The 24,804-nt window shown below is 35.8% G+C and overlaps 2 protein-coding genes across 3 annotated transcripts in view; one reads left to right on the top strand and one right to left on the bottom strand.

Annotated features, from left to right (window-relative positions):
* Window positions 1–5,064: 5,064 nt before the first annotated feature.
* LOC128554942 (uncharacterized) lies at window positions 5,065–7,525 on the bottom strand. The gene is made up of 2 exons (XM_053536277.1): window positions 7,429–7,525; window positions 5,065–7,176 (listed from the first exon to the last, which is right to left on the bottom strand). Exon 2 carries the CDS (start codon window positions 7,173–7,175, stop codon window positions 5,067–5,069), a length of 2,109 nt encoding a protein of 702 aa, XP_053392252.1. The 5' UTR covers window position 7,176; window positions 7,429–7,525; the 3' UTR covers window positions 5,065–5,066.
* LOC128554943 (DNA repair protein RAD50-like) overlaps window positions 7,487–24,804 on the top strand; it is a 40,692-nt gene continuing 23,374 nt past the window's right edge. The window contains exons 1-8 of one of the 2 annotated variants that reach the window (XM_053536280.1): window positions 7,487–8,709; window positions 9,459–9,606; window positions 11,863–11,920; window positions 15,125–15,326; window positions 16,372–16,401; window positions 17,756–17,836; window positions 21,261–21,319; window positions 24,471–24,618. In XM_053536280.1, the coding sequence (XP_053392255.1) occupies window positions 8,605–8,709; window positions 9,459–9,606; window positions 11,863–11,920; window positions 15,125–15,326; window positions 16,372–16,401; window positions 17,756–17,836; window positions 21,261–21,319; window positions 24,471–24,618 (831 nt within the window). In that variant the 5' untranslated portion in view covers window positions 7,487–8,604. The remainder of the gene's footprint in view (window positions 8,710–9,458; window positions 9,607–11,862; window positions 11,921–15,124; window positions 15,327–16,371; window positions 16,402–17,755; window positions 17,837–21,260; window positions 21,320–24,470; window positions 24,619–24,804) is intronic. The other variant, XM_053536279.1, reaches the window with a different exon arrangement.

The following is a 24,804-nucleotide window of genomic DNA, read 5'->3' as shown; positions in this document are numbered from 1 at the left end:
TGGGATATTATTATCTTCAGTGTACTTCATTACATCATACAAAAGTCTGGTATTTTCCCCAATATAACGTCCTATAACAAAGCCAGTTTGATTTCTAGCAACTAGATTATCTAACGCAGATTTTATTCTGTTAGCAATACTACCTGAAGCCAGTTTATAAACAATGTTTAACAATGTAATCGGTCTCCAATTTTTCAGGAACTGTTTCGGTTTATTTTCTTTCGGAATACATGTTATTATACCTTGCTTTTGCGTAACTGAAAAACTGCTGGTGTGAAAAGCATAATTTAAAGCTCTCACTACAAATACACCTAACTTCTTCCAAAAAACTTTAAAGAAATTTGTTGTAAAACCATCGGAGCCTGGACTTTTATCATTTTTCATGTTTTTCAAAGTGTTAGAGACTTCTTCATATGACAATAAACCTTCTAATGCTGAGGACTGTTTTGGTGATAGCTTAGGAACATTAAATTTATCTAAATCTTCATCCATATTATAGTTGTCTAACGTATTAACTTGAGAATACAGTGTTTTATAAAAGTTACTAGTTTCTTTCAAAATTTTCTCCTGGTTATATATATATGAACCATCTTCTGTTTCAATAAAGGGAATTACTTTACTTGTATAGTTATACTTTTCTAAATTACAAAAAAAGTTAGAAGCTTTTTCACCATCTTCAATCCAAACAGAACGTGATCTAATCATGTATCCTCTTATTTTTTCATTTCTTAGTGTATTTAATCTATCTTGTAAATTTAAATATGTTTCTTTGTTTTCAGTTGTTAAATTGTTTTCCAATTTCTTTATTTCCTCTAACAATATTAATTTTGTTCTTGTTTATTTTTATTTTTAGTTCTAAAACTGGCATATGATATTGTTTTACCACGTATTTCCATTAAAAGTGTCTCTAGAAATAATTGGTCATTAATGGTAAAATGTAAGTTCTTATCATCTATGTCTGACAATTTTTCAAAATTATATATCGGTACACAGTATTGTTTCTTTATTTCTTCTATTTTATTATTTATACACTCTAAGTATTCTATATCATGCAACAATGAATTGTTGAACTTCCACAGACCTTTACCATGTTTGACATCCTCAAAGCATAAAGAAGTATTTACAATAGAATGATCTGATCTGTAACTAATATAAATATCTGAACTTCTAACAAAATTCAACATATTTTCAGTAATTAGAAAAAAATCTAATCTGGCTTGTTGTAAAGGATTAATACACCTCCATGTAAATCTTCTACTCTCTCCATGTAATATTCTAAAAGGATCTACCAAATTTCTGTTTTCAATATGTGTTAACAATAATTTTCTAGCCTTTACATTATGATTTCTAGATTTGTAATTGCAATAGTCTAGCTCATGATTTAAAACTAAATTATAGTCTCCACATACTACATAAGAATCATTTCCAATTTTATCTATAACATGAAAAACATAGTTATAAAAGTCTGGACTATCTATATTTGGCCCATATAGTGTAACTAAAGTAAATCTATTATTTTCAAATGAAATATCTAAAGCCAACAAATTACCATTGCTATCTTTTTCTATACTGTTTACTTTGATATTTAAATTTTTTCTAACTAATATACAAACACCCCTAGCGTTTGATTTGCCATGACTATAAAAACATTCCCCTTCCCAAACTGCATATATATTTTTCTCCATTTCTTTAGTAAAATGCGTGTCTTGTAAACAACAGATATCTGCATTCTGACCCTTTAATAAGTTTAAAATATCACATCTTTTTTTAATGTCATTTAATCCACGGCAATTGTAAGATAGAACATTTAAATTATTCATTATTACCCATTAAATACTCAACAATCTCTAAGCAGCAAGTAATGAAGTAATAGACATACATGTACAAGTTCAACTCTGAATTTTTGTGAAATAGTTTATCTAAGTTATAAACAATATACCTGTATAACCTCAAAAGAAACAAGATAAAGCACATCATGTAACTAACTAAACAAACAAATAAAATTTAACATTGAAATACAATCAAAAGACAAGACTTTACTACAGAATACATCATTTTAAACCCTTAATTTAATATGCTCTTAAGTTGGACAAATACATTGTTTAAATTTAATGAAACTTCACACAAGTGATCAGTACCAACCCTAGTTGTGCATGCTGCATGTTACATTCTTTTAGATAAATATTCTGCATAGTTATGGGACTTTGTTTTTTGTTACTATACTGTATACATACAGTCTATATACATACAGTCCACATAATTATGCAATCTTGTGTGTGTCAAATTGCAATGTACTGTGTCTGTGCATGCTGGGGGTACATTCATCACATTTAGTGATAGCTCTAGTTTCATTAAGCTTGCCAACAGTCAATAGATGTGGAATCTTGTTGCATTATTTCTTTCTTCAACCTTCAGTGACGACATACATTATCTCATTAAGCTTGCCAACAGTCTTTAGATGTGGAATCTTGTTGCATTATTTCTTTCTTTCAAGGTGAGCTATTGTGACTGGTCATTGTCCGGCGTCCGCCGACATGCATCGTGCGTCGTCAGTTGTCCATCGTCCGTCAACATTTGCCTTGTGAACACTCTAGAGACCACATTTTTGACCCAATCTTTATGAAACTTGGTAAGAATGTTTGTCTTGATGATCTCTAGATCAATTTCAAAACTGGGTCATGTGGGATCAACAACTAGGTCAGTAGGTCAAATCATAGGAAAAGCTTGTGAACACTCTAGAGGCCACATTTGTGACCCAATCTTTATGAAACTTAGTCAGAATGTTAGTCTTGATGATTTCTAGGTCAAGTTTGAAACTAGGTCATGTGGGGTCAAAAACTAGGTCAGTATGTCAGATCAATGGAAAAGCTTGTGAACACTCTAGAGATCACATTTTTGACCCAATCTTTATGAAACTTGGTCAGAACTTTAGTCTTGATGATCTCTACATCAGTTTCAAAACTTGGTCATGTGGGGTCAAAAACTAGGTCAGTAGGTCAGATCAAATGTGAACACTCTAGAGACCACATTTTTGACCTAATCTTTATGAAACTGGGTCAGAATGTTAGTCTTGATGATTTCTAGGTCAAGTTCAAAACTGGGTCATGTGGGGCAAAAACTAGGTCAGTAGGTCAGATCAAAGGAAAAGCTTGTGAACACTCTTTAAGACAACATTTTTGACCCAATCTTTATGAAATTTGGTCAGAATGTTTGTCTTGATGATCTCTAGGTCAGGTTCGAAATTTGGTCATGTTGGGTATAAAACTAGGTCAGTAGGTCAGGTCAATGGAAAAGCTTGTGAACACTCTTAGGGACCATATTTTTGACCCAATCTTTATAAAACTTGGTCAGAACGTTAGTCTTGATGATCTCTAGCTCAAATTTGAAACTGGGTCATATGGGGTCAAAAACTAGGTCACCTGGTCAAATCAAAGGAAAAGCTTGTGAACACTTCAGAGGCCACATTTGTGACTCATTCTTTATGAAACTGGGTCAGAATATTTGTCTTCATCATTTCTAGGTCAAGTATGAATCTGGGTCATGTGGGGTCAAAAACTAGGTCACTAGGCCAGATCAAAGGAAATACTTTTCAACACTCTAGAGACCATAATTTAAGTTTGAAACTAATGGGAATTAGTCAGAATGTTTGTTTTGATAATCTATAGGTCAAGTTCGAATCGGGGTCATATGTGGTCAAAAACTAGGTCACCGGTCAAATCAAAGGAAAAGCTTGTGAACACTCTAGTTGTAACCAAATCTTTATGAAATTTAGTCAGAATGTTTGCCTTGATGATCTTTAGGTCAAGTTCAACTCTTGGTCATGCAGGGTCAAAAACTAGGTCAGTAGGCCAGATCAACTCTGGTGAGCGATGTATAGGGCCATCATTGCCCTATTGTTTTCTATAACCTTCAGTGACAACATATATTATTTCAGTAACCTTGCTATAAGTCTCCAGATATGGAATCGTGCTGCTTTTTTTTAGCTCACCTGAGCACGAAGTGCTCAAGGGGAGCTTTAGTGTCCGTCGGCATCAACAATTTGACTGTTAACACTCTAGAGATCACAATTTTAGCCCAATGTTAATGAAACTTGGTCAGAATGTTACCCTCAATAAAATCTCGGAGGAGTTTGCTTTTGGATCATCTGGGGTCAAAAACTAGGTCACCAGGTCAAATCAAAGGAAAAGCTTGTTAACACTCTGGAGGTCACAATTTTGGCCCAATCTTAATGAAACTTGATCAGAATGTTACCCTCAATAAAATCTAGGGCAGATTCTATATTGGGTCATCTGGGGTCAAAAACTAGGTCACCAGGTCAAATCAAAGGAAAAGCTTGCTAACACTCTAGAGGTCACATATTTGGCCCAATCTTAATGAAACTTGGTCAGAATGTTACCCTCAACAAAATCTTGGACGAGTTCGATATTGGGTCATCTGGGGTCAAAAACTAGGCCGCCAGATCAAATCAAAGGAAAGGCTTGTTAACACTCTAGAGGTCACAATTTGGGCCCAATCTTAATAAAACTTGGTCAGAATGTTACCTTCAATAAAGTCTTGGATGAGTTTGATATTGGGTCACCTGGGGTCAAAAACTAGGTCACCCGGTCAAATCAAAAGAAAAACTTGTTAACACTGTAGAAGCCACATTTATGACCCTGTCTTCATGAAATTTGGTTAGAATGTTAATCTTGATGATCTATAGGTCAAGTTCAAATCTTGGTCATATGGGGTCAAAAACTAGGTCACTAGGTGATTTCAAAGGAAAAGCTTGTTAACACTGTAGAGGCCACATTTATGACTATATCTTCATGAAACTTAGTCATAATTTAATCTTGATGATCTTTAGGTCAAGTTCGAATCTGGGTCATGTGGGGTCAAAAACTAGGTCACAGGGTCAAATCAAAGGAATAGCTATTTAACACTTTAGAGGCCACATTTATGACCATATCTTAATGAAACTTGGTCAGAATGTTAATCTTGATGATCTTTAGGTCAGTAGGTCAGGTGAGCGATACAGGGCCTTCATGGCCCTCTTGTCTTTCTATAACCTTCAGTGACAACATAGATTATCTCATTAAGCTTGCTAAAAGTCTGCAAATGTGGAATCTTGCTGCGTTATTTCTTTCTCTAACCTTCAGTGACATCATATAGCAGTGTAAAGCTTTGTTAGGTTGGTTCTCCTGTTCCATACACTGGCCTATTAGATTCAGGGCTGTTTCCCTGTGACCAAGGTTTTCCTCTGTTTCAGTTGTTCTTGCAAGATTAGCAAGTGCTTCATGCTGATCATCAAATCTCTGAAGCTGTCTGTAGGTCTTGTATTGTAGGAAATACAGGAAAGGTAGAGAGTCTACAACTGCCCAGTCCATCCAGTAGTCCTTAACTTCATCTCTGTGCAGCAAGTCATCTTGAGTTGATCGGTACATTTCATACTGCAGTTCCCGAGGAACACAATGAATCTCATCCTGAGTGAATCTGACACAAAATGCGAAGACACTTCTTAAAGCTTCTTCATTCTGATGATATGCCACTTCTAGAAACATTCTTGGTGCTGTGTTCCTGCTAAACTCATAGCACTGACAAAGAGGCAGTCCTATATTGAAGCCATAATGTCCCTCTGTATCTCTTAAAATGAATTCAGTTTCTACCATATTCCCCACACTGTATAAAACAGATGCAAGTTTCAGTTTGCCAGAAGCAACGTCAGAATTTAAACCTGCAGATAACCAGTCTAGTGCTTCTGGAGGTATAGTGTTGTTTTCTTGAATATTTATGGAGGCTATTGTGGTTCCCAATGTTGAGCAGATCAATGGTGTTAGGAGACTGCTGGCTCTCTGTTCTAACTTACTTCCTTCTCTATAACATCTCTTATATTGTGCTAATACATTGAGCATGCTCTGTACAGATGTTACAGGACTATTTTCACTTGTTTCTGATAACATTATTCTACTACACTCGGTGATTGACTTAGCTGTGCCACAAAATAATGTTTCTGAAATCCTGAGACAATTTTCCTTTTTAGACGGAATATTTTCTGCTATCTGATATAACATGCTCAGTTTGATCTGTAGTCTTTGACCAAGGTCATCAATCTGAACCCCAAGCAATGCTTGTCCATCACTTTGTATTAAACGAAACAGTCTTTCTAGCAACAGAGATTTGACTTCAGCTGAAAACTGTCCTGCCATCAGGTTGTTTTCAGGTGTCATGAAATGTGGGCAGTTTTCTTGTTCTAGACAGTTGTATAGTACATATAAACAATATGAAAAACATGTAAATAAATTATTTTCCTGCCATGCATTTGAATGTGTGTTTTCAATACAATGTAACAGAACTGTTTTACACATAAAGCTTGTAATGTGACCTTCACCAGCATGATGAAGATATGTTTTAAGAATCATTTTTATCAACACATAACAGCGTATTTGTGTAATGTTTAAACTAAACATTAAACATCTCTCTCCTTGTGAAGTAGAAATTCTCCATTCAAACTCTGGATTCTGGCTGACTTTACTTCCAACAGGAACCACATAACATCCACTATATACTGCAAATCTCTTCATGTCTGCAGTTGGCCATCTTCCTATCCCTTGTCTTTCTAACCAGGCACTTGCTTCATAGGGCCATGAATTACAGTGGAAGGCATGAACATTGTCAGTGTCTGATTGTCCAGGTCCTCCCTGTTTAGTCCATGATGGACCATTTTGTATACAATCTTCAGGTATTCTGTCTCTAAATAAAGTATTCTTTAACAACACCCTCCCGCTTGCATCTCTAACATAATCCTCATGTAGAACATGTGTAGCAGGAAGAGGTACATCATCTCTGATCCGTTGTAGAAGACAGTAACCTGGTGATGTAGTATTATCCTGGATCATCAGTAGGTTAATGAAGTCAGGTTCCCATTCTGTATAGTCTTGTATCACATTATAGTCATGATCACAGATTAGACAGTCAGTATCTGACTTAAGTCCTGCTGTTGTTGTGCCCTCAGAAGTGCTGCCAAACATGTGACTGGACATATTGTATATAGGCCTGTGTGAAATTGTCCTCATAGTTTCCTGCAGTAGGATTGACCATCTCTTCTTGAGTATCATTTCCTCATTAACTCCATTATCATCAAGGACCTCAGACATTCTCAGGGACAGGTTCTCTTGGTAGGCAGAAATATGACACATTCTGTAATTTTTAAACACACTTATACAGTATTCCAGCCTAAGTCTTGTGCAGTGTATAGAAATAACTCCTTTCTTTTATATCTTTATTTACAAAATTTCGTTATACAAGTTGAAATGTTCTACAGAAATTGAATTTTGTTATTTACATGGAAGAGGCACTGTAAAATCAAAATTAATGGTAAAAAACCTGATTAGTGTCTAATGTATGATTTAATTAGAACTGAAATTTGTTTAACAACATACTTTTACTTACATGAATTGGTCAAATTATTACAGTCAGCTCAAGGTAAATATTTTAACCTTTACTTTCTTTTTCAATAAATATGGAAATTTTGTAGGTACTTCCCCCTGTGGTTTTTAAGGTCATCAGGGGAAGTAATCTAATATGTATATAGGTTTAGTTTATGCTAACATTCTGTCCCTTTACATTTATTTTCACCCTCTTGCACTGGCACCAGACTAGAGAGAAAATGCCTCTGTACATGTTACACACTACCCCTAGGTATTCTATAAGAACCATGGTTGTGAACGGGAAAATATACTAACCCATTTCAATCGCGCATTTCATACTTAAAACACGCAGTTCGGTAAATGTGTACTGTGGATATTGAACAAGTGGAATTTTGTCTTCCATTGTGTACCAGACACTTTTTATGCCCCCGAAGGGAGGCATATTAGTTTTCAACTGTCCGTCCGTTCGTTAGTTCGTTCGTTCGTCACAACGTTAACTTTTTGCATGAAGGCACTTTACTCGCAAACCACTGCACCCAGGACCTTCAAACTTCACATGCTGATAGTACTTATTGAGTACACAACCCCTACTGACTTCAGGGTCACCAGGTCAAAGGTCAAGGTCACCAGGTCAAAGGTCAAGGCACTGCGGGGGCATTTGTCACCATTAGTGACAGCTCTTGTTTTTTAAATCTTCAAAACCACTGGGCAGATTTACACCAAACTTCACAGGAATGATCCTTTGGTGGCCTCCTTTCAAAATTGCCAAAAGAATTGAAATCCATGCAGAACCAAAAAAAAAATCTTTAAAAATCTTCTTGTCAGAAATTGTTAGCTGGATTTCAAAAATATTTTGTAGAAATGGTCTTTAGGTGACCCTCTACCAAAATTGCCTAAGCCGTTCTGTTTCGGTAAAAAAACATAGCCGCCAGGGGGAGGGGCTTATTTTCCCTTTATGACTATATTGTTACTTTCAAAAATCTTCTTCTTCAAAACCATTGGGCAGATTTACACTAAACATCTTAGAACTGATCCTTGGCGTCTATCAAAATTGCCCCAAAATTTGCATCAAGAAATTTTCACTCATTCATTAGTGATATAGTTTTGTGCTCCCAAAGACGCAAAATGTTTCCGCTACATACATTTCTTGATAAGAATCAGATAACCTTTAAATTTGAACTATATTCATGGAAATGCCATGTTTCAGATGGAAAAACTTGATGAGACAGATATTCCCCAACTGAAGTCTATCCTGAAGGAAACACAAGATGAAATACATAGACAAAAAGAGGATCTCAGTAATGTAAGACATTACATATTCTCATTTGTCCTTATTCAAACTGTCTTTCATTGTCATTGCCAATAAATTAGTAATTGTTAAATGATGAAATATGTAAAATGTAAAAATGTCATCTCCACTATACATGATGTACTTGCACCAGAGTGAGGTCTTATATTTAATTGATGTTCTAAATAAGGGCAGCATCTTTACACCATATAAAAAATTAAATGATCATTTTATATAATCATTTACTAGGTGAATGTTGTAGGGCAGATGCAATGATTGTGTCAAACTTATCTTGAGTTTGGACTGATGAATTGAAAATTTGACTGGATGAAACTTGGTCTATAGGTAGCTTATAGAAAGACCAGGGTTTGGTTTGCATAACAGGTCAGTGTGGTCAGGGTTGCTGGCACTTAAAAAACAAAAATAAAAACTGCTTGCTCAGTAACTTGAGTGAATCAAATGAAACATATACTATAAAAATATTAAACAGTTTCCACCTAATAACTCAACTTTGGATTAAGAGAATCAAGAGAAACTTAGGCTATATGATGCTTATATTAGCATCAGGGACATTGGGGTAAAGGTCAGGTAATTTACTTAAAATAGAAAGTGTAGGCTCAAGGACTTTAGTTGGTACTACACAAATCAGTAGAAACTTAGACTGTTTGAAGCTTACATCAGGAAAAAAGCTGAAATGACTGTCAAGATTAATTTTACTTGCTCTTCAACTTGAATTTTACAATAATCTAATTTATATAATTCAGATAGAGAAAGAATTGAAGGTGAAGGAAAATGACGAGAACCTGGCCAAACAGATACTCTCAGATATTGTCATGATGGACCTATACTCTGGTGATGTCGACAAACTTGACCAGAAAATTGCCATGCAAGCTGCTGAACTCTCTGGAGGAGGTATGTGGTTTCTTTCTTAAACTGACTTATAAATTAATGGAACACTTTTGCAAAAGAAGTGCATTCTGATACTATCATGTTTAGGGTTGTAACAATAGATACTATAGCTGGATTGTGGTTGTCAAGTGTCCTCATAATAAGCATTGTTGTTTTTGATAGTTTGATAAGAAACATATTTTTAGCTTGACTATTCGAAGAATAAGTAGAGTTATCCTACTTACCACGGCGTCGGTGTCGGCGTCACACCCTGGTTAAGTTTTTCGTACCAGTCCACATTTTGACAAAGTCTTTTGAGATAAAGCTTTGAAACTTTCAACACTTGTTTACCATCACCATGACAGTTATAGGCAAGAGTACATAACTCTGTCAAGCATTTTGACTGAATTATGGCCCCTTTTGACTTATAAATCTTGGTTAAATTTTTCGTACCAGTTCATATTTTGACGAAGTCTTTTGAGATAAAGCTTTGAAACTTTCAACACTTGTTTACCATCACCATGTCCAGTTGAAGGCAAGAGTACATAACTCCATCAAGCATTTTGGTTGAATCATTGCACCTTTTTGACTTAGAAATCTTGGTTAAGTTTTTCATACCAGTTTACATTTTGACAAAGTCTTTTGAGATAAAGCTTTGAAACTTTCAACACTTGTTTACCATCACCATGTCCAGTTGAGGCAAGAGTACATAACTCCATCAAGCATTTTGGCTGAATTATGGCCCCTTCTGACTTAGAAATCTTGGTTACGTTTTTCGTACCAGTTTATATTTTGTGTAAAGTGTTTGACATATGGCTTTGAAACTTTTATATCTTGTTCAGTATTATAGTCTCTATCAAGAGGCAAGAGTACATAACTCTGTCATCTATTTTGGCTGAATTATGGCCATTTTGAACTTGGAAATTGGTTCTGTTTTAGTATATGTCCATGTTTTGTCAAGACTATTTGACATATCGCTTTTAAACTTTAAACACCTGTTTATCATTATGATTTCCATCTGTAGGCAGGAGTACATAACTCTGACAACTATTTTGGCTGAATTATGGCCCTTTTTGGACTTTAAATTTTTGTCAAAACTATTTGAACTGTGTCTTTGAAACTTTTAACACTAGTATATCAACATGATTTCCATCTGTGGGCAAGTGTACATAACTCTGTCAACTATTTTGACTGAATTATGACAATTTTTGGACTTGGAAATTAGTTAAATTTTTCATACAAGTCCATATTTTGCCTAACATATAACTTAACATATTTGCCATCATGGTCACACATTGCCATTTAGTGCGAGACTAATCGAAATCCACAAATACAGGAACATTTTTTGTTTAATCCATTTTTTTCTTTTGTCTGAAAATATATGGAAATATTTTGACCCCATTCTTCAATCAATTCTTCGAATAGTCTAGCGCGCTGTCATCCGACAGCTCTTGTTATCTTTATAGAACCCAGTTTCAACCAATATCCTCTTGTCTTTTTAGCTCACCTGAGTACAAAGTGCTCATGGTGAGCTTTTAGGATCATTGGATGTCCATCCATCATCCATCTGTACATCGTCCATCTTCCTGTCATCAACAATTTCTTTAAACTTAAGAACATCTCCTAAACTACCATGCCAGTTTTAACCAAACTTCACTGGAATGTTCCTTTCAGATTCCTTCAAATCTAGGTCATCCATGCAGAATTCTGGTTGCCACAGAAACCAAAAGTAAAACGTTAAACATTTTCTCCTCAGAAACCACTGGCCCGATTTTGAAATGCTATATATATAATAGTATTGTTTACAGCAGTGACAGAAGTATTACAATAGTCATTTTGGCAATATCAGTAATGAAAGTATGCCTCAAAAGTCACATTTACCCCGTACCATGCTCAATTTCTATAATGAACTGATCCATCTTACAATTTGGACAGTACCATTATCTGTCAAAAGGGGTGCTTACCAAAAGGATACTGACTAAATGGTGAACAGTGTAGATCATGATCAGACTGCACAGACACTGGTCACAAAGGCAGAATCAATCGTGACCAGCATGGTAAGGGTTAATTATGATGGACTGAACTTTAAAAATCTCCATAGGGGATGAGTGTGTTTTTTTATTCTTTGATGTGGGAACAATTGTTCAAAGGAGAAAATAATATTACGAATTTTCAATGTACATAATGTACATCACATTAGTAAAATAATGATTTTTTTCTTAAGTTTTCTTTTGGCCTTGAGTGAAATTGGTATTAGTGACCTGTAATGTCTGTTTCCAGATTCTCAAAGAACACTACAGATGGTCATTGATGAGAAAGAAGATCTGCAGGTCAAAGTGTAGGTGTCATTATTGCTGTCTTAGAATTTATAAATTATGGTACCCCACTAGCTCTTTCCCATTGACAGCCCGCCCGCTTAGCTTAATAGGGAGAGCGCAGATCTACGGATCGCGGGGCATATGTTCTCCGTGACGATTTAATAAAAGACATTGTGTCTCAAATCATTCGTCCTCCACCGCAGTTACTTGCGGAGAACAGGTTTGTACTGGTACAGAATCCAGGAACACTGGTTAGGTTATTATTATTATTATACCAGATTTATATAGGTTAACTGCCTGCCGTTACATAACTGAAATACTATTGAAAAACAGCGTTAAACCCAAAAAAACAAACAAACTTTCCCATTGAAAACCTTTCATTGTTGCACAGATCATTAAATAGTCAGATAATGAAGTTTAGAAGTAGGTAATGATAAACTAAACTTTTCATGATTTTTTTTGAAAGGTCAGGTCATGAATGCAATCTCGTGGAAGGGCCATCCTTGATATCATAGCCCCAGTGTTTTTTTTTGTTTTTATGCCCCCACTTTGGGGGGGGGGCATATAGATTTGCTCTTGTCCGTCCGTCCGTCCGTCCGTCCGTCCTTCCGAAAATGTTGTGTCGCGCGTAGCTCTGAAAGTATTTGACGTAGAGTCACAAAACTTTACAGGAATGTTGGTCAGCATGTGTAGTTGTGCACCTGGGGTTTCGCGTCCGGATTCATTCAGTCATGTAGAAGTTATGGCCCCTGACTTTGTAAAAATTGGTCATTTTAATGTTGTGTCGTGCCTAGCTCCAAAAGTATATGACCTAGAGTCACAAAACTTTACAGGCATGTTGGTCAGCATGTGTAGTTGTGCACCTGGGGTTTCGCGTCCGGATTCATCCAGACATGTAGGAGTTATGGCCCCTGACTTAGTAAAAAATTGGTTATTTTAATGTTGTGTCGCGCATAGCTCCAAAAGTATTTGACCTAGAATCACCAAAGTTTACAGGAATGTTGGTCAGCATGTGTAGTTGTGCACCTGGGGTTTCACGTCCGGATTCATGCAGTCATGTAGAAGTTATGGCCCCTGACTTTGTAAAAATTGGTCATTTTAATGTTATGTCGTGCCTAGCTCCAAAAGTATATGACCTAGAGTCACAAAACTTTACAGGCATGTTGGTCAGCATGTGTAGTTGTGCACCTGGGGTTTCGCGTCCGGATTCATCCAGACATGTAGGAGTTATGGCTCCTGACTTAGTAAAAAATTGGTTATTTTAATGTTGTGTCGCGCATAGCCCCAAAAGTATTTGACCTAGAATCACCAAAGTTTACAGGAATGTTGGTCAGCATGTGTAGTTGTGCACCTGGGGTTTCGCATCTGGATTCATTCAGTATTGTAGGAGTTCTGGCCCCTGACTAATGTCATGTAGTGGGGGCATCTGTGTCCCATGGACACATTTCTAGTTTTAAACCTTTTTTCTTTCTATACAAAATATATAGTGGATGTAAATATTTGCATTTGTCCAACATTCCAAAAAGTGTGTTTGACTGTGTTTGCTTGGCATTATTTTTTAGCTCACCTGTCACATAGTGACAAGGTGAGCTTTTGTGATCACGCAGCGTCCGTCGTCCGTGCGTAAACTTTGCCTTGTGACATCTCTAGAGGTCACATTTTTTGTGGGATCTTTATGAAAGTTGGTCAGAATGTTCATCTTGATGATATCTAGGTCAAGATCGAAACTGGGTCATGTGCCTTCTAAAAATAGAAAAACCTTGTTACCTCTCTAGAGGCCATATATTTCACAAGATCTTCATGAAAATTGGTCAGAATGTTCACCTTGATGATATCTAGGTCAAGTTCGAAACTGGGTGACGTGCCATCAAAAACTAGGTCAGAAGGTCTAAAAGTAGAAAAACTTTGTGACCTCTCTAGAGGCCATATATTTCAAAAGATCTTCATGAAAATTGGTCAGAACATTCACCTTGATGATATCTAGGTCAGGTTCGAAACTGGGTCAACTGCGGTCAAAAACTAGGTCAGTAGGTCAAATAATAGAAAAACCTTGTGACCTCTCTAAAGGCCATATTTTTTATGGGATCTGTATGAAAGTTGGTCTGAATGTTCATCTTGATGATATCTAGGTCAAGTTCGAAACTGGGTCACGTGCTTTCAAAAACTAGGTCAGTAGGTCTAAAAATAGAAAAACCTTGTGACCTCTCTAGAGGCCATATATTTCATGAGATCTTCATGAAAATTGGTCAGAATGTTCACCTTGATGATATCTAGGTCAAGTTCGAAAGTGGGTCACGTGCCTTCAAAAACTAGGTCAGTAGGTCAAATAATAGAAAAACCTTGGGACCTCTCTAGAAGCTATATTGTTCATGGGATCTGTATGAAAGTTGGTCTGAATGTTCATCTTGATGATATCTAGGTCAAGTTCGAAAGTGGGTCAAGTGCCGTCAAAAACTAGGTCAGTAGGTCAAATAATAGAAAAACCTTGTGACCTCTCCAAAGGCCGTATTTTTTATGGGATCTGTATGAAAGTTGGTCTGAATGTTCATCTTGATGATATCTAGGTCAAGTTCGAAACAAGGTCATGTGCGGTCAAAAACTAGGTCAGTAGGTCTAAAAATAGAAAAACCTTGTGACATCTCTAGAGACCATATTTATGAATGGATCTTCATGAAAATTGGTCAGAATGTTCATCTTGATGATATCTAAGTCAAGTTCGAAAGTGGGTCATGTGCCTTCAAAAAGTAGGTCAGTAGGTCAAATAATGAAAAAACGTTGTGACCTCTCTAGAGGCCATATTTTTCATGGGATCTGTATGAAAGTTGGTCTGAATGTTTATCAACTGGGTCATGTGGGAAGAGGTGAGCGATTCAGGACCATCATGGTCCTCTTGTTTTTTTACTTGATCTGAAAAGAAAGAAAAGTTAAGTATATGGGAAAGGGTCCTATTGATCTTTACCATACATCAGTAGAACAACTGACTATTGCCAGTATGTTCCTACATGGAGGAAGCCAACATTGAAAAAAACACTGCAGCAGAACCTTCAAGTTGACACAAGGCCAAGATTTTCTGGATTGTCATGTTTGGCTTTATTATTGATTACGAGAAAAACGCCAAGGCTTGGTAGATATGCCACAGATGTCTCTAGCTAAATGACTAATAAACTTTTCAGTAGAATTGCTTTTTTACAATTATATTTATGAATCACAATTTGCCTTGACAGAGGTGCAGCTACCAGCAGTCTGGATCACAAGCTCCAGACATTTGTAGACCACTTGGAGCAGGTACATGTTCTAAGGACCGTTGTCAACAGCTTGAAGGAGGAGAAGTTGGGCATCAAGAGTGACCTTCAACAGAGGAGCAAACTTGAAGAGGACAAGGCAAACTTGGAATCTGAAAATAAGGTGCATGAAAAAGATATAAAGGTAGGCTTAAGTATTTAATGACAAAATGTGGTTTAAGTACAGTTTAAAGATTTTTTTGTCAGGCAATACAAAATTGTACATACGGCACATTCACAGTATTTTTTGCTAAAATTCCATAAAATATATGCTAGAAAGGTGAACTTCAATATCATTACATACTGCAACATGATACAAGAAGTGTAACACAGGTGAGCAATCTAGGGCCATCATGGCCCTCTTGTTTGGGAGTATAACCCCAAATCTATTAGAGGTGACTTTCGTTAAAACTCAACACAACAATAGAAGCAATTGAGTGGAAGTGCATTGTACAAGAACCAGAATTCAGCCTTACTTTCTTTTTAATCACCAGAACCAAATGTTCAGGGGTGTTGTATAGCATTAGCTTTTTACCTTTAAACAACTTCTTGTGTACCACTTGATGGATCATCACCAAACTTGAAAGGTTCTCTCTCAGTTTTGTTCAAAGTGTTCTGCTTGACTTGTTTTGGGAACCAATGGAGCCTAAAATAGAAAAACTTTTAAACAACTTCTTCTCATGAACCTCTTGATGTATCATCACAAAACTTGGTCTAAAGCATCCTTGTGAGGTCCCCTGAGTCTCTCAAATTTCTTCAAATGGTTTAGTTTGACTGGGTTAAAGGGGTGCCAGAGATAAAAATAGAAAAAAAATTTAAATAATTTCTTCACATAAACCGCTTGATGGATCATTGCAAAACTTGGACTGTCTCATCTTTGTAAGGTCCTGTCTCAAATTCATTTAGTGGTTCTGCTTGACTGATCACAGTAAAAAATAGAAAACCCTTTGAATAACTTCTAATGAACTGCTTAATATGTGTTCTTCAAAGTTGATTAGAAGTAAGATCTAAACGTCGTGATCATCCTCGGGGGTCAGTGAATTAGGCCCATTTGGTCCTCTTGTTTAATTATCTCCCATTTTTGATTGTTCATTCTTTTTTCTTTTCTTTCTTTTTTTTTGGGGGGAGGGGGGAGAGTGGGGGATTGGGGTTATTTACTACTTACGTAATGATTAACATTTCTTTTTCAGGATACAGCAAAAAAGTTGAAGCCCCTGCAGGTAACCTATTAAATGTCAAATTTCACAAATCCAAAATAGCAACACCTTACCTCGAACTTTTTTGTACCCCCTAAACAGCGAAGTTGTAAGGGGGGTGGGGGGTACTCTGGTTACAGGTTGTCTGTTCGTCTGTCTGTAGACACAGTCTTGTACGCACCAACTCTCCTCATCCCCTTGACACAGTTTAATGAAACTTCACACAAGTGATCAGTAACAGTAGACAGTAGTTGTGCATGTTAGGTTCTTCCAGAAAAATTTTTGGCAGAGTTACGGGACTTTGTTTTTTGTTATTATACTATATACATAGAGTCTGCATATGCAGTCTTGTGCGTGCTAACTCTCCTGAACCCATGCACACAATTTAATGAAACTTCACACAAGTGATCGGTAGTAACCCTAGTTGTGCATGGTGCATGTTAGGTTCTTTCAGAAAAAAAATCTGCACAGTTATGGGACTTTGTTTTTTGTTTATATACTGTATACATAGAGTCTGCATATGCAATCTTGTGTGCGCCTAATCTCCCGAACCATTTTACACAATTCAATGAAACTTCACACAAGTGATCAGTGCCAACCTTACTTGTGTATGGTGCATTTTAGGTACTTTCAGAAAAATATACTGCAGAGTTATGGGACTTTGTTTTTTGTTACTATACTATATACATAGAGTCTATGTACATTCAGTCCACATAGTTATGTAATATTGTGTGCATCAAATTGCAATGTACTGTGTCAGTACATGTAGTGGGGTGGGGAGGGGAGTACATTAGCTCTAGTTTATTTCTGTGATTATTATTTAACTGCAGGTAAACTGTGCAGAGCAACTTCAGATGAAAGTAGTTTAAACATGGCCACAGATAGAAACTTTGGTTGTTACTTTTTCTTTTTCTGTAAAATGTTTACTGATTCTTTGATAGGATTGAAGTTTTCCAATAGTGTCTCTGGAACGTTTGGCAGAATACAGTCAAACAAGCTTATTAAGACCAAAAGTGAGAGCCAGACTATCTGTCTTTCCTTGTGGTCTTATTCAATACAAAATTGAGCTAACAATTTCTCTAATTGCAATAGGGTTTGAAAGCGAACAGTATGGATCCTGACCAGACTGCGCGGATGAGCAGGCTGGTCTGGATCCATGCTGGTCGCAAACGCACTATGTTGGTTTTCTCATGGTGCGGCTCAAATGTTAAAATCTGAAATAAACAAGTAGTCTTTAAAGTCAGGTGGTCTCTAACACAGGTTTGACTGTATTAACTTGACCAAGAAGGTAACTAATGAAGAAAGTCCTCTGTGTTCAGACTGAAAAACGCACCATAAAGATAGTTAAAAAAAACAACACATGATGTCTTTATTTTAGAGCAAGATGGACAAATTAAGATCAAATAAGGAAAAGTTATTAAAGGAGAAAGAGAAAATGTTGGAAACTGCTAAAGCTAAGGCAAGTATTCTTTCATTTAATTAGTATGTTCTTGCTTGACACATTTTAAAAATTAGGACTTTGGTTGCGTTAAAATAAGATAACACAGTGAGATTCATGCGCAGCAATAAAAGACATTTGACTTGAAGTTATCAGATTTAGGTTCTGGTGCTGAACTTGATGCTTACTCAGAAGTATACTAATAATATCTGTAAAAGAATCCTTTGGAAGCATAGAATGCAACCAAGAAGAATAATAGCAGACTCAGTTTGATTAAGTCTGTTCAAAATTTGTAACATGTTTTATAATTGACATAGAATGCTGTGTACTAAAATGATTAAGAATTAGCAAAATCAAATGTTTCTGTTGATAATCTTTTTTCAAGTGGATATAGGGTTTTTGTTTGTTTGGGGTTTTTTTGTGAATATGGAATATATCTCACTCAGAAGTGAAATAATTTATATATTTTCACAAACATGTAGCAAAAATGAAAATGTGAAAATTGTGTCACTTCATATTTATGAAAAAGAAACAAAATTTATTTTTGATTTTTTTTTTTATTCTTTTTTTACATCAAAGTATACATCTTACAACAAATTTTAATCTCAATTTAGGAAGCAGACCCGTAAATGAAAATGACATCATATGTCATTTTGACATTACAAAGACAAACATGACATAATGTTACGATTCATTATTTGCAGCATAACATGAAATTGTAGTTAAGTAACATTTTTTGAATTGAGAAACATACCATAAAGAACAAAGTGTGACTACAGTTTTTATCCTGATTGTGCAAAAAATTTGAAGTTGATACACAATGTACATGTAGATTGTCAAAGCTATATCACTCACAGTGTGACTGTTATGGATAATATATATCAGATATGTATTTTTTATGCCCCCCCCCCCCCACCCTCTTGTGGGTGGCATATAGTAATTTCAGCATGCAGCATCAATCCATTTGTTTATTAGTTTGTTCAACTGTTTGACCCAGTTTCGTGTCCAGACTGTAACTTTGCCATTCATCAAGGGATTTTAATATTACCGGTACTTTGCAAAAATGTTCCCCATAATGAGATGATGTGTCTTGCGCAAGACCTGGATCCCTAGTTTAAAGATCAAGGTCACACTTGGAGGTCAAAGATTAACAGGACTTTTTTTTTCCTGTCTGGTCTGTTACTCAACCATCACTCAAGGGATTTGCACAAATGTTCCCCATAATCAGATGATGTGTTGTGCGCAACACCCAGTTCAAAGGTCAAGGTCACACTTTGAGGTCAAAGGTCAGAAGTATTCTGGTCCATAGCACTGGATCCCATGATTAATGTATGTGTTATGCATAACACCTAGACCCCTAGCCCAAACTGCAAGGTCACACTCTGAGGTAATTGTTTTTCCTGTCAGGTCCATAACTATGTCATTGTTGAAGAGATCCTAATGTACTGGCCACATGTAACCAATAAAGAGACAATGTGTGATGCACAAGACCCAGACCCCTAGCTCAAGTGTCAAGGTCACAGTTGGAGGTCAAACATCAGTAGGTTTTTTTCCCGTGTCTGGTCCATAACGTTGTCATCCTTGGTATCCAATCCATAATATATAGATTATAAAAAATGTGACCAAATTTTTACCAAGATATTACATTTCAGTTACCACTTCCATTCAAATGAAACAGTATGGCGAGGCATGCACATTTTCAAAAGTAGTCTCTTGTTTGTTTTTGCTACGATTGATGACAGGGAATAATTTTTTTGGACACAAAGTTTTCCCATATTGAGACAACTTGTCATGCACACCACCTAGACCCCTAGCTCAAATATCAAGGTCACACTCAGAGGTCAAAGGTCAATAGAATTCCTAAGACTAATATGTTTTTGCCTGAATGCAATTCATGTGTTCATTTAAGGAGGTAGGTTACCTTCATATTTGTATGTGCGCATGTCCAACCGGAAGCTAACGTGACGATTTACGACGACGTTTACGACAAACTAAATGTGTTTGTATATTCATTCTTCTGAAAACAAATCATGAACCTGTCTTCGATCTGATGCTTTATGGTTTAATAATTTAGAAATAATGAATAAATTGCCGCAGAAACGCTTCAAAACAATGTTGCCTTAAAATGACGTCACTGACGTCATGACGTTACGTGTCAGTTACCGCGGAAAATTAATAGTTTTCATCTTGAAAGTACGTAATTCTGTGCATTTTTTTTTATTTTAACTATTTTCAAATAACCATTATTTGCTGAAATATTTTTATGAGTCTTTTGCTCTGAATAAAAATCAGTATTTTGCTTCTTTTATGTAGTTATGTTGAAATGTTATGCGGAATGTAAGAAAATGGATGATGGTAACCAATGTTATTTGGAATATAGTTGGGTGAAAGGTTACTTGTTACGACCATTTTCAAATAAAAAATCTAGCAGTTTGATTTGTAATACCTATTTTTCAGGTTCCGTTGATAATTTGTTATGTATATACTAAAACTAAGATCTAAAATTGTTCAAATTTCGGTAGAAAAATGTGGTTTCTTGAATTGAATTGATGTTACCATGGAAACGAAGCCCGTGACCTATGTATCTAAATGTAAAATTCAAAAGCGTTTACACTGGTCTATTTAAGAAACACAGCTTCGGCTTTTTATTTTCATTTCAACAATATCCATCAGAATAATAGCAGCATGCTGAACGATTTTTCCATGAAAAATGCCAGACGAGGGGTACTGCTGTAAGTATTCTAAGCTGTGAAATTTGTTTGAATAAATGCAAATAACACGAAAATAAAACTTCCGTTACAAATAATATGTTTTATAGCCACATTAACTAGAAAGATAATCTTATTCAATATTTTTTTTATAAGAAACTACGACAAAAAGCAAGATATGAGCTATTTTAAACATCTCTGTTGCCATGGTTACTTTAAACTTTAAGAAAAATAGGGTACCATGTAAAGTGCTTGGTATTTTGCTAATAATATTACCCAAATATTCCATGTTGGTCATTAACAGAATGGCACTGAAGCCGTCGAAAACCCCTATTTTTATACATAGTTGTTTAAAAATGAGAGAAAATGCGTTACCATGGAAACACGAGCCCCGCGACATATACATTTTAAGCTTTTATTAGAAAGATAACGTACATACTAGTAAAATTATCAATTATGCAGACTTCTACGGATATCAATGAAACTAAAATACACTGAAAAATGTTAAATATCCGTATTTTCCTTCTTCTTTCAATATGAAAAACCTTTGGAGGGTCTTGTTCTTCAAACCTGGATAAAAATTGAACTTGAAGGGACAGAGACAAACGAAATTGAGATTGTAGCAGTTAAAACTTCATATTACACGAAATACAAAAATGTGCTGCGGTTCAACTAATTTGAATTTACCCTTGTAACAAGGTAACCTACCTCCTTAAGATTGTTTAATATCTTTTCAGGAAGAAATAGTGAGAGGCAATGAAATTCGGGTGAAAAATTTTAATCATGATATTAAAAGGTTTGTTAAAATTTTGTTATACTTCCAGAAATGTAAGTGTCATCATTTCCAGTCTTAACATATCTTATAGTAGCAGTATGAGCTGTTTATCTCTATATCAAGCAACTTAGGTTAGTTTGGGGCATCCGTGGCCAAGTGGTCGAGTTTGCTGATTTTGAATCCTTTTCCAATTACTTCTTTTGGGTAAAGAGTTCTTTCATGTGGCAAAGTCATCCAGTGGGCTGATGGAATATCGATGATTCTACCTGGGTGCCTTAGATAACATCTGGGGATACCATCAAAAGCTGGAATGTTGCCATACAACCTAAAACTTCAGTGTGACTTAAAGCCCTACAAAAACAAAACTTTGGTAAGTTGATATCTGCTGAAGAACTGTAATTCTGTTGAAAAAGAACTAGCTCATGTTATGTTGAAAGAAAAACATAAGAAAAAAATATGAAATCAACATAATTAATTGAGTTTTTAGCTCACCTGTGGCTGCTCAATGTCCGTCATCTGTCGTGTGTCTTGCATCGTGTGTCCGTCAACATTTTCTAAAAAAATCTTCTTCTTGAAAACCACTTGGCAGAATTACCCCAAACTTCACAAGAATGATCCTTGGGTGGCTCTTTCAAAATTATTCAAAGAATTGAATTCCATGCAGAACTCCAACCAACAGGAAAAACTTTAAAAATCTTGTCCAAAACTGCAAGGCGTAGAGCCTTGATATTTGGCATGTGACATCATCTAATGGTCCTCTATGAAGATTGTTCAAATTGTGCCCCTGGGGTGAAAAGAGGCCCCATCTTCTTGTCTGAAACCACAAGACCTAGGCCTTTGATATTTGGTATGAAGCATTGCCTTATGGTCAGCTAACAAGATTGTTCAAATTATTACCATTGGGTGAAAAGAGGTCCTGCCCTGGGGAGTCTCAAGTTTTACATAGACTTATATAGGAAAAAACTTAAAAGATCTTCTTGCCTGAACCTGCAAGGCATTGGCTTTTGATATTTGGTATGAAGCATTGCCTTATGGTCCGCTACCAAGATTGTTCAAATTATTACCCTTTGGTGAAAAGAGGTTCTGCCCTGGGGAGTCTCAAGTTTTACAAAGACTTATATAGGAAAAAACTTCTTGTCTGAAAGTTCAAGGCCTAGGCCTTCGATATTTGGTATGTAGCATTACCTAGTGGATCTCTAACAAGAGTATTCAGATTATGCCCCTTGGGTGAAAAGAGGCCCCGCCCTGGGGGTCACTTGTTATATGAGTTATGTAGGAAAAAATACTTAAAAAAATTATCAGATCATAGTCCTAGACTGTTTAATTATAATTACCTGATGACCCCAAGTGATTAGGGGTCACCTGACTGTGACCTTGACTTACTGACCTACTTTCTTGTTTTTTAAGATACAGCCTTGAAATTTGGAAGACATGTACAGTTTTGCACACCGATCTTAAAACTGACTGAATGTGACCTACTGACCTACTTTCTTAATATTTTAGCATCAGTTTGACATTTGAAACATGTAGCTCATATTACTCTGGTGAGTGATCAAGGGCCATCGTGACCCTCCTGTTGATAAGAACCATTTATCTTTCACATTAAAACTGTTAAAATCTGTATTGCAGTTACAATCAGTCTGATATATATCTGTTATAATCAAATTTGTATATCTCTGTTACAGTTACCATCAGTTTTGTATATACCTCTGTTACAGTAATAGTCAGTCTGGTATAGCTCTGTTACATTTACCATCAGTTTTGTATATATCTCTGTTACAGTAACAGTCAGTCTGGTATATCTCTGTTACAGTTACAAGCAGTCTTGTATATCTCTGTTACAGTTGCAATCAGTCTGGTATATCTCTGTTACAGTTACAATCAGTCTTGTTTATCTCTGTTGCAGTTACAGTCAGGTATATCTCTGTTACAGTTACAATCAGTATTGTTTATCTCTGTTACAGTTACAGTCAGTCTTGTATATCTCTGTTACAGTTACAATCAGTCTTGTATATCTCTGTTACAGTTACAATCAGTCTTGTATATCTCTGTTACAGTTACAATCAGTCTTGTATATCTCTGTTACAGTTACAATCAGTCTGGTATATCTCTGTTACAGTTACAATCAGTCTTGTATATCTCTGTTACAGTTACAATCAGTCTGGTATATCTCTGTTACAGTTACAATCAGTCTGGTATATCACTGTTACAGTCAGTCTTGTATATCTCTGTTACAGTTACAATCAGTCTTGTATATCTCTGTTACAGTTACAATCAGTCTTGTATATATCTCTGTTACAGTTACAATCAGTCTTGTATATATCTGTTACAGTTACAATCAGTCTTGTATATCTCTGTTACAGTTACAGTCAGTCTTGTATATATCTCTGTTACAGTTACAATCAGTCTGGTAAATCTGATGTATTTTGAATCTCTGTTACATTTACAATCAGCTTTTAATGCTATGTTGTGGTTACAATCAGTCTGGTATATTTCTGTTACAGTTACAATCAGTCTGATTTATATATATGACAGTTGCACTCATTCTGGTATATCTCTTTTACATTTACAATCATTCAAGTATTCTGTTTCATTTACAATCTCTGTTGCAGTTACAAAGAGGCTGATATATCTCTGTCAATCAATCTGCTTTATTTCAGTTACAATTACAGTAAGTCTGATATATCACTGTTACATTAACAATCAGTCTGGTGTATTTCTGTTACATTGACAGTAATGCTTTAATATCTGTGTTACAGTTATACTTGGTCTGGTATATCTCTGTTACATTTATGATCACTCTGTTACAGTTACAATTAGTCTGATTTATATCTTATACAGTTACACTCATTCTGATATATCTCTGTTACATTTACAGTGAGTCTGGTATATCTATGTTACAGTTGCAGTCAGTCTGCTATACCTTTTTGTTACACTCACTCGATATATCTCTGTGTTACACTCAGGCCGGTATATCTTTGTTACATTTAAAGTGAGTCTGCTATATCTTTTTGTTACAGATATATCTCTGTGTTACAGTCAGTCCGGAATATTTCTGTTACAGTTACAACTGGTCTGGTATATCTGTGTTACAGTTGCAGTCAGTTTGCTATATCTTTTTGTTACAGATATATCTCTGTGTTACAGTCAGTCTGGAATATTTCTGTTACAGATACGATCAGTCTGGTAAAGCAGGCCAACTGAAGAGAAGTCGTGATAACAAAGATCAGATTGAAAGGGAAATGATCTCCATAGACAAAGAATTAAAGGAGGCCATGACTAACATAGATAAATTAAGGAAAGATATCTCTACACAAAAGGTATTCTTTTAGCAATGCAGTTGCTTGTTTAGTTATCAAACATTTTATTACATTTTTAGCTTTACTATTCGAAGAATAGTCTAGCTATTCTACTCACCCTGGCGTCGGCGTCACACCTTGGTTAAAGTTTTGCATGCAAGTACATATGGCTATCATTTAAAGGCATATAGCTTTGAAACTTATTTT

Source organism: Mercenaria mercenaria, unplaced genomic scaffold, assembly GCF_021730395.1.
Source record: "Mercenaria mercenaria strain notata unplaced genomic scaffold, MADL_Memer_1 contig_890, whole genome shotgun sequence".
Taxonomy (NCBI): Eukaryota; Metazoa; Mollusca; class Bivalvia; order Venerida; family Veneridae; genus Mercenaria; species Mercenaria mercenaria.
This window is presented reverse-complemented; position numbering and strand designations above follow the sequence as displayed.

What these genes read in the sequence shown, in the direction of transcription:
- LOC128554942 (XM_053536277.1), bottom strand. Translation starts at nt 7,175, where the DNA reads ATGTGTCATATTTCTGCCTACCAAGAGAACCTGTCCCTGAGAATGTCT.